General features: G+C 41.6%; 3 protein-coding genes across 3 annotated transcripts in view; all 3 read left to right on the top strand.

Annotated features, from left to right (window-relative positions):
• The first annotated feature begins 3,389 nt into the window (after positions 1-3,389).
• Positions 3,390-5,982, top strand: LOC114728055 (GDSL esterase/lipase At5g33370). Its single transcript, XM_028914875.1, has 5 exons — positions 3,390-3,726; positions 3,837-3,964; positions 4,055-4,297; positions 4,754-5,006; positions 5,541-5,982. Exons 1-5 carry the CDS (start codon positions 3,471-3,473, stop codon positions 5,786-5,788), a joined length of 1,128 nt encoding a protein of 375 aa, XP_028770708.1. The 5' UTR covers positions 3,390-3,470; the 3' UTR covers positions 5,789-5,982.
• The window catches only part of LOC114728053 (probable UDP-N-acetylglucosamine--peptide N-acetylglucosaminyltransferase SEC), a 27,167-nt gene continuing 22,302 nt past the window's right edge, over positions 5,227-10,091 (top strand). Inside the window, exons 1-3 of the mRNA XM_028914871.1 lie at positions 5,227-5,237; positions 8,389-8,395; positions 8,885-8,890. The gene's annotated coding sequence lies outside the window, so the exon portion shown is untranslated. The remainder of the gene's footprint in view (positions 5,238-8,388; positions 8,396-8,884; positions 8,891-10,091) is intronic.
• The window catches only part of LOC114728057 (GDSL esterase/lipase At5g33370-like), a 1,894-nt gene continuing 699 nt past the window's right edge, over positions 8,897-10,091 (top strand). The window contains exons 1-4 of the mRNA XM_028914876.1: positions 8,897-9,138; positions 9,260-9,387; positions 9,475-9,717; positions 9,821-10,073. Coding sequence (XP_028770709.1) covers positions 8,907-9,138; positions 9,260-9,387; positions 9,475-9,717; positions 9,821-10,073 — 856 coding nt within the window. The 5' untranslated portion in view covers positions 8,897-8,906. The remainder of the gene's footprint in view (positions 9,139-9,259; positions 9,388-9,474; positions 9,718-9,820; positions 10,074-10,091) is intronic.

Below are 10,091 nucleotides of genomic sequence, written 5' to 3'. Positions count from 1 at the left end.
ACACATCTCCTCAGAACAATCAGTACGTCTCATTTCTTGTTTTTGCGCACGCCAAATATCTAGACTTCCACAGGACCACAGCCATGAAAATTACGTGTTATGTATATCTTTTAATTTCACATGTACAAGCTGCTTTGAGGAGCCAAGAGGATGCAAATGAATTCGTTCTTGTTGCCGTGAATCAGCACGATGTGGGCGACCAAGTTCGGATAGGGAAAGGTTGGAACACGGGGAGTCAAGTGTGCCGTCATTATTTCAAAAGGTTTGTTGAAACGAGTGAGAGCAAACTTCAAATTAGAAAACAAAAGCTGCAGCGGGGAAAATAATCAAAAGAATATATTAACGCATTGAATTTATACGTATAAAAGAGATGGCATGACCGTAGGTAGGTATAGTATGCTGATAGCACCCAAATACTGTACGTAGCATGAGTGGGGGTAGGGGCATTGAAGCTGGAAGATGAATCCAGGGGCGAAGGGGGTTGCATTTAAGAGCGAACCAGATTTAGGAGGCGGCACAATTCGTTCATTAATTCTCTCATAACTCGGCCTCCAAATGCGTTACGTTGCTGCCTGCACTCCCTATCTACTCATCCTCTCCCCATTAAACTCGTCCTAAAAAAAAGCCCATATATCGCGCTCATGAATCCAACAGAGCACGGCAAATTAAAATATGCAACTTAATTAGTTTTTTCATATCACTTTTTGTGGGAGAGATAATATAAATGAGCGGGAAAAAAAAGAGAGAGAATGAGCTGGAAAAAAGATATGAGAGGCACGTATAGTTAATAAAAAAATCTTCCAAAGGACCAACCAAGTTCAAAAAATTGAAGCTGACGATAAAAGGAATAAGAGAGCGTAGACGGTATGTAATTTGGTGTGTGTTTTATTAGCGGGGGTGTTGGGACGCAGGAGCGGTACATAAAGACCGTGAGTTGCGTGTGTGTGTGTGTGTGTGTGTGTGATGGAGAGTGATTTTAAGCTCAAGTAATGACTTGCAAGCTTGTCAGGAATTGAATAGCCTCACAGTTAGGTTGAAGAAAAGAGGGGGAATCGAATCAAACCAGCAGTTTGTGGGGTTAGTTGAACCGGCCATTTCTCCCGCCAAATTATTTATATTATGTCAATGAAATAGGTGTAGAGTGGTTGGCGTTATTAAATCTAGACATCCCTGGGCTACTTTTCCTTGATCTCCTATTACCATGCACAATATGGCCCCATATTATCTTTATTTTCTCCATTTTCATCGCTCCTCGTCTTCCAATAATTAGCGCCCAACCTCCACTCTTACTGTATTTTCTGTGCACAAATCACTGTGGTTCAATTCTTGAAGCACCCGGTCCCCTCAAAGTTAGAAATTCAAATATACCGTATCCGACAATAATGCATTTCATCGGGAGCCCATTTACCCCTCCTACCTGCCGCCGGCAATATGTCGCTCTTTTTTAATTTCTTGTTTAGCATGGAAAAAGAGGGGTGCCAAAAAACGCAAAAATATAGAAGAATTCACGGGACAAGCTTGTGGGAGAGCCAACACATGCACGAGGAAATCAATTTGTTTGCTTCTCTGATCTTTCACCTGCACTGAACCGTAGCCATGACCGGACATGGCCCTGCAAGTCGCTTCCTGGCAACTCTCTGGTCGCATCTGAATTAGCTACCGATTTGGGGAGACCAGCTGATACGCAAGTGAACTTAACACTGTATTTCAATTTACATTTAAAATTATACGTTTTTACTTTCCGCATTGCACGGTTTTAAAATAAATTAGATTACATTGTTTAGGACGATCTCTAAATTGCACGACTTTGTTGCAAGTTTTATATCATATATGCTGAGATAGAAATCTTGAACCACAAAGTTCAAAAGTTTTTTCTTTTAATTAACGTGTATATCTCTGTTCTCTTGGCTGCTCTGATTGCATCCGTGTATATATACCCATGCCCGTAAAATTATTTTTAAGAAACTTGACCGGTCAACCTCAGCCGGGGGTAAGCGGTAGACTTTTGTATGGTATACTGGAAGATAGATGGAGATGAATGGCTCCCATTGGACATTAATTAGCTGGGTCAGCTCGCATTAATAATAACGCGATTGTAGCACGCCCCGGTTAATTTCCGGGTGGTGATGCGTGAGGCCGTGAAAAATGGCCAGCTCTGGATATTAAGGCCATTAAACATTCAGCTCAGTGTGTGTATATATATAGAGTCAAGACAGAGCTTGACTGTGCCAAATTCTCATTAAGAAAGATAAAATTACCCGACACACACGACCCCTGATCCGGACGCTAAGTGTCGTCTGTGAATTAATCCAGAGGCTAACCAAAGTCTAAACGCGGCAGGAAGATGAATTTTGCGATCTCTAACCGACTTCCACATTTTTTAAGATAAGGGGATCGACGGGCAAGCAATCTACAGTCTTCGCATCAAGTTAAGAGCGCATTTTACATTGCACTGAACGACGTACAAGAGCACAGTTTTGTTATTATAATGCATTCGCATGTCTTATTACGCGTACATCTGTATCCGATGAAGCGAGATTGAAATTGCATATTTTTTATACGGCATTCACTAGTTTGAATTATACAAGTAAAAGATGCGACCGGCATATATAATTCATTCCACCGGGCAAGCTTTTTTTTGGGTCAATTGAACTAATTAACCTCATATACCAACTGCCGCTGCAAATAATTGCACCCAAGGTCTTCGTAAGCACTTAAAATAATACAGCTCGGCCTGAGCCTCTAATATGACTATCTCTTACACTTTCTAATTAATACATGCAGTCAGTAATTAAAGTCTCCACTTAATTTTCAGATGTTTGTTCTTTAAATAAAAGTAGTGATATCTTGATTCTTCAAGGGGTAAAAAAAAACTCTAATATCGTATGGTTTTGATTTATTTCTTAAAAAACATAAATAAATTCAAAACTGAACAAAAGAAGCAAGAAAAATATTTAGAATTAATACGATACATGACATTAAAAAGAGATACGTTAGATGCTGTAAACTCAATACAACTGGATGCATGTTTCAGGATACACGCGCGCGCACATATTTATACTGGCAAAAATTATATAGGCAAAGCGGAGACGGGGTGATATTAATGCCTTGTTCATAAAGAGTAAAACGTGCATTCAGATTCACGAGTGCGGAACAAAATGCCACGCTCCTTGTTGGATATCGTAAAAGTAGAGATAGATGGGGAGAAGATGACAGGAACCAACCAACTGAATTACGCGTCGAAGGAGTGAAGTGACGGGGTCAGACGAGGGACCTTTATTTCCAATATACGCAACTACCCCTGTGCTAATCTGCTTTCGCAACGTGGGCCATTCGCATTTGTGGAAACTATATAAGGCTCGCTGCTATACATGGAGTGAGGCATGAAATTAGAGTTGATTTTTGGTGAGTACAGGGGGAGCTCATATACAGCACTTTAGTTAGCTTTTACTCATAATATCAAAATATCCATGGGCAGTTCAGGGGGGTGGAGGTGGTGGGCTTGGGGTGTGGTGAGTCTAGTGATGGCAGTGGCGAGTAGTGGGATGAGAGGGGCAGACGCAGCCCGAGCATTCTTCGTGTTTGGGGACTCACTGGTGGACAATGGCAACAACAACTACTTGGCCACCTCGGCTCGAGCTGACTCTCCGCCTTACGGCATTGATTATCCCACTCGCAGACCCACCGGCCGTTTCTCCAATGGCCTCAACATTCCTGACTTTATCAGTTGGGTTACGCACATCCCGCCCCTCATTCATTTAATTTATAGCGTACATGCTCACGTACGTACCGTTGTTGCTTCCTTCGTATTAACTGATTAATTTTCACTGCTGCAGGTCGGGAGCTTGGAGCAGAATCCACGTTGCCGTATTTAAGCCCAGAGCTCACCGGACAAAGACTGCTTGTGGGCGCCAACTTTGCTTCTGCTGGAATCGGCATCCTCAACGACACTGGAATACAGTTCGTAAGTGAATATATCAGTTTTCGGTCATACACAGTTATACGTTTGTAATCAACTTGTCGCTGTAATTGATATGCATGTTGTGGGCAACAGGTGAACATAATAAGAATATACAGGCAGCTAGAGTACTTCCAGGAGTACCAGCGAAGGCTGAGCGCCCTGGTTGGGAAGGAGCGGGCGCAGCGTTTAGTCACTGGATCACTTGTCCTTATCACTCTGGGAGGCAACGACTTTGTGAATAACTACTACCTGGTCCCTTTCTCTGCCAGATCCCGCCAGTTCGCCCTGCCCGACTACGTCAAGTATTTAATCTCTGAATACAAGAAGATCCTCAGGGTTAGTTGTCTTCCTAATGCGCTGTTCTGTTCACGTCTGCTCAGTTATAGCCGTGCGTAGGTGTTCATCAGTATAACGAAGTTTGAAGTATATTACGCCCTTTGTTATTAAACTGTAAATAAATCAACTAATAATTATGGATTTTATTATATAATTTGAAAACTGAATTACATCATTATTTATTATTCATAAATACTATATGTTGCATAGGACTTATTATTATTATACTCTCTATCGTGGTTTTTTAACTCTGCCCCACGTGTGTGTTTGATTTGCGTATTTTCTGAAAGTTTAAATATTTATACATACGGATAAGCCTGTGATGTAGTTTATGTATGTACACACAGACATGCACGTACAACAAGAATTAATTAAAAGGCGCACGTAACATAGGAAAGAAACTGGAAATATAATGTTATTTTACTGAGAAAAACTAAAAATGGGGATGGAGTGCAGAGGCTATATGATCTGGGACCGCGGAGGGTGCTGGTGACGGGGACGGGGCCGCTGGGGTGTGTGCCGGCGGAATTAGCGATGCGAGGCAGGAACGGGGAATGCTCGGAGGAGCTGCAAAGGGCGGGCTCACTGTTTAACCCTCAGCTTGTTCAGATGCTGGCTCAGCTTAACAGCGAGGTCGGTTCCGACGTCTTCATCGGCGCCAACACCCGGCAAATGAGCAATGATTTCGTCTCTAATCCCAGAGCCTTCGGTAATATTACTCATCACTCACTCCCACTTTCTGCATTATTGTTGGGCATGTCACGTCATGACCAGGTCTTGATTAATACTGTAGGGTAGATATGCGTGGAATATTAGAAAATCTTTTAATTTGGTTAGGTTGGATTTTAATATTAAAATACCAGTTACACCAGTCACCAGAAGTTACTATAAAGCGAGTGGGTTGAGAAATATTGTGAGGGCACGGTGATGGCGGATAAGAGTTTGAAATGACAGGCTGTGGCTAGAATCTAGATATAGGCTAGCTAAGAGCCAGCTTGATAAGATATCCAGGACATGACAAAATGGAGGAGTGATCGATTAATAGTAATGTGGAGGAGGGGAAAGGGGAGTTGAGAGTATTAATGAAGGAAGGAGAGGCGAGCAGAGCAGTGACGTGATGGGAATCAATAGACGAAAGAACGAAAGGAGCGGGGAATTTGATTGACAGGAAGTGAGAGAAATGGGCAGATGAGATGGGACGATGAAAGGGCGTATGATATGATTGATATTTGGTTGGGTGCAGGATTTATAACATCGAAAGTGGCGTGCTGCGGTCAAGGGCCCTATAATGGGCTGGGATTGTGCACGGTGGCATCCAACCTGTGTCCCAACAGGGACGTCTACGCCTTCTGGGACCCCTTCCACCCATCGGAGAGGGCCAACGGCTTGATTGTGCAGCAGATCATGAGCGGCCCCACCGAGTATATGTACCCCATGAATCTCAGCACCGCCTTGGCCTTGGATCGCGCTCTGGCTTCCTCCCTCAATTAATCTCCCCGGCCAATGCGAATTCCTATTTAATTATTATTATTACGTCTTCATTTTCTCATTAGTGTTACCTGCCGCCTATACTCTCCATATCCATATGTGTACTGCAATATGTGTGATCTCTCTCAATCTTGTTGTGTTCCTCTCTACATATCTAAAACTGCCAAATAAATCATTATACTTTTTTTTCCCATTCAGTGCCTTCCCCAATTTATCATGTGAAGACCCAGGAAAGATATTTATCTTTGAAATACTCATGCGCGTCCGTCACGTATGCATGTATATATGGCCGCCTCGTATGAGAATATCATCATATTCGGACCATTATATTCCGGAGAGAAACAACATTCGCTATCAGGGCCAGCAAGTGCGTGCTGTGTCGGCAATGTCCACTTACAACGCTCAGTCTTTTCTTCGATTAGAATTTAGAACTTGTCGTCTTGCGTGCGCTGTTCAAAACCGCTTCTTTCGACCATCTCTGCTACCCACCGTTTCACCTGAGATCAAAGCGCTGAGAGACTCTAATTGCAGCATAATAATCCAAGTGTTTTTTCACCGATGAAATCAAATCTTTTATCCTAATTAAGCAACGCCACGCGGTTTTAACCCCCCTTGAGCAACATTAAAACCCCGCTCCAGAGTTTCCCAACAAACGTGATCCCATACTTCTAAATTGATCAGAAGTGATGCCAGGCATATGTAAAAATATTAAACGTGCTTCTGCCCTGATCAAACACCTTTTTCTCTTTTTGTGCCAACTCCGAATTTAGTTCTGTTTGACCATGTACAACGTAAGGGAGAAAGATAAACAAGCCGCTTGAGATTAGCTTGGATGATCAAATCAGACCTGGGGGTAATGATCAGGAGTTTAATCTCATAATTAAATAATGGGAACGAAACAACAGCAACAAAAAAAAGAAGCTTGAAAGACTGTCTTTAAGTCTTGCAACAACGTAGAATAAAGATTAAATTAAAAGGTAGAAATCAATTTTTTAAAAAAATTCCCGTTGTGTATATCTTCTAAAACGAAGCTTACTATAATCTTGCAAGTAGTGTGGTTTATTAAATTTAAATTTTTAGCATCTGTATAATTACAGATAGAGTAAATACTTTTATTATTATTATTTTTTAATTTTAATGCGAAAAAATAATCAATACCAATAAACTAGAGTTATAATGACTAATATTATTCGTACAAGTCATGAGCAGTATAATTTTTGTTGAACTATGAGCAATGTTTTTCACTCCTTCGATATTTATATACATATATATATATATTTGCCTCACTTCGATATTTATCCACGCATTTTATTGATTTTACTGAATCCCATGTAATCTCGTGATCTGCTTAATTTTCTTTTCTCACGTCTCATCGTACGTGAATCACATATTAGAGACAAGAGTCCGATCGATTTCGAGTGGAAAACACTAAACTATATATCAACCAATATTGGCCTGGCAATTGATGGATTTACATTGGTGCTCATCAGTTTTGATGAGCATCCAATACTTGTCAGATTTGGACAGATTTGAACGGTCTAGATTTATTTTTTTTATTTTTATTTTTTTAAAATAATTATTTTAATAGGTGTATGATAAAAAATAAAAATAATCTTTCAACTATTATTTTTTAAAAATATAATTTTTTCTATTTTAAAATAATTATTTAATAATATCTAATCTGGATCTTTCAGATTGCTTATCAGGTGATGAGTATTGGGTGCTCATCACCTGATGAGCACCGAATGGGGACTCGGCAATTGATACATCAGTTTACAGGCACTTGACTGGTAATTAATGATACTTAGTGTAAATCTCTCATTGTTATTATGAAATATTATTGGTAGACAATTTATAGATGTTTTAATAAATCCTCTTTTAATGGCTTGCCCAGTTTTGGTGAGCTCTTAAATATGATCAACTCACTTTTTTTTTGGGTTAAAATAATACTGAACTGAACTAATAAATTTTAAAATTCTTTTTTTAATAGAATAAAAGTCATGAACATATAAACGAAATTAAAGTGTGAGTATCTTTTGTTGCATGAGCGGTGAATTTTTTTAAAAATGGATTTCGTAGTTTGCTTAAAAAAAAAAAAAAAACTATATCGTGTTTCTAATTTTCATTCACTATTATTCTTCATAAGCCTGGAAGATGTCTGTACAGCCTGGAAGAAACTTGATTTCGAAGTGTTCGATCTGAAAATAGACTGAACTAATTGTTTCTGAAGCAGTCAAATTTACAGCACCTGAGCCAATATCAGAGTTATACAGGTTTGGACATATTTAAGAATTTTACTATTCAAAGATTATTACGCTTCCATATGAGAATGATTTGGACCGGACAAGACACGCCGGGATTTTGAAGTTAATCACCGAAAAAGGGTTGCGATCGATCTAGAGAAAGCGCGTGTATGTAGTTAATTCTGTTAGCCTTAGTTTGGAGTCTGGCGTGTGATATTTTATGGGTAATCAACAATAAGCAGTGGCAGTTGGAGAACTAGACGATGATCTGTGAAATAAAGCGGCGGTAAAACAAGCATGGATGCAGCTGCCACTTGAATTATAAAAGAAGAGGCGTAGGCCTCATATAATTGAATCAAGGAGGGAGGTGCGCTGCACCGCAGACTTAGCTCCAGCTTTCCAGAATAATGATCGCATCCTACCCTACTGCGCCGTCAAGTAGCGTAAGAAACAAGTATAGGTGGGTTAATTTAATTTGCTATATATGTAAATATATTTACAGCGCAGCATGCTGCAGCTTTGCCGCCTCTGGAATTTCGGTACGTATTTGTAGGGCGGTTGAGGGGGAGGGGTTAATAAAGACGCGGTTGCAATAGCTTCACTTCACGAAGATGAGATCAAATATCAAATTAAAGCTACCCATCTCATTTACGCGCATCACATGCACGGCCAAAACGAAGCTTGGTATCACACGGTTCCATCCAATAGAAGTGATGAGCACCTAAAAGTGAGGGGACGAGATTAGTGGAATGATGATGGGGGGTTGGGTGGGGGGACTATAAAAAAGGCTGCCAATCCCGGACGCATACAACACATTCAGGCGAGAGAACGAAGTGAGAACTGCGCCCATGGGAAGGAAGCGGTGGAGTTTGAATTTGATGTGCTTGGTGGTGGTGTTGGCAATGGGTACAGCGGTGGGCAGGCCCAGGCCCAGGCAGAGGCAAAGGCCCAGGGCGTTCTTTGTGTTTGGAGATTCACTTGTTGACGCCGGCAACAACAATTACTTGGCAACCTCCGCGCGTGCTGACTCCCCTCCTTATGGAATCGACTATCCCACTCGCAGGCCCACTGGCCGTTTCTCCAACGGCTTCAACATCCCTGATCTTATCAGTTTGACTCCGCCCCCGCCCTCTTGTTTCCTTTCATTTTTCCACTTACGTACGCCCTTCTTAATTTTTCTTCCTCATTATAACTTGGGAGTATGTATTTTGCCGCCATTTTGATGAACCAGGCCAGAAGCTCGGCGCCGAGTCTGCTCTGCCTTACTTGAGCCCCCAGCTGCGGGGGGACAAACTCCTAGTGGGTGCCAACTTTGCTTCTGCTGGAATTGGCATCCTCAACGACACTGGTGCCCAGTTTGTAGGTGTCTTTTATTTATTTAACTCAATCTTATCATTTTATATATCATCAATTGCCAGATTAAATGGATAAATTAATATTTTGCAGCTGAACATAATAAGAATGTATAGACAGCTGGACTACTTCCGAGAATACCAGGGACGACTGGGCGCACTGATTGGAGCGGCGCGAGCAAGAACGCTGGTGAACCAGGCATTGGTGCTCGTCACCGTCGGCGGCAATGATTTTGTGAACAACTACTACCTGGTGCCTTATTCTGCGAGGTCCCGCCAGTTTTCTCTGCCTAATTACGTCAAGTTTCTAATCGTGGAGTTTCGCAAACTCCTGCAGGTAAGAATTAGGATATGCCCACGCACGCATCTGTTTAATTAATTTATTCAGTTTAACATTTCATTAATTAACGGCTAATGACTAATGAGTGGATGTGGATCAGAGGCTTTACGATCTGGGAGCACGCAGGGTTATAGTGACGGGCACCGGACCGCTGGGCTGCGTTCCAGCAGAACTGGCAATGCGATCCACCAATGGTGGTTGTTCTGCGGAGCTACAACGAGCTGCTGCATTGTACAACCCTCAGCTCGAGCATATGCTGCAAGGACTCAATAGCAAGCTTGGAAGACGCGTCTTCATCGCCGCCAACACAGCTCGAATGCACAGCGACTTCGTTTCCAACCCTGCAGCATTTGGTACGTATATTCCTTTAT

Source organism: Neltuma alba, unplaced genomic scaffold (assembly GCF_004799145.2).
Source record: "Neltuma alba isolate B1F8T4 unplaced genomic scaffold, ASM479914v2 tig00012518_pilon, whole genome shotgun sequence".
Lineage (NCBI taxonomy): Eukaryota > Viridiplantae > Streptophyta > Magnoliopsida > Fabales > Fabaceae > Neltuma > Neltuma alba.
Note: the sequence above shows the minus strand (reverse complement) of the source record. Positions and strands in the feature narration are given on the sequence as shown.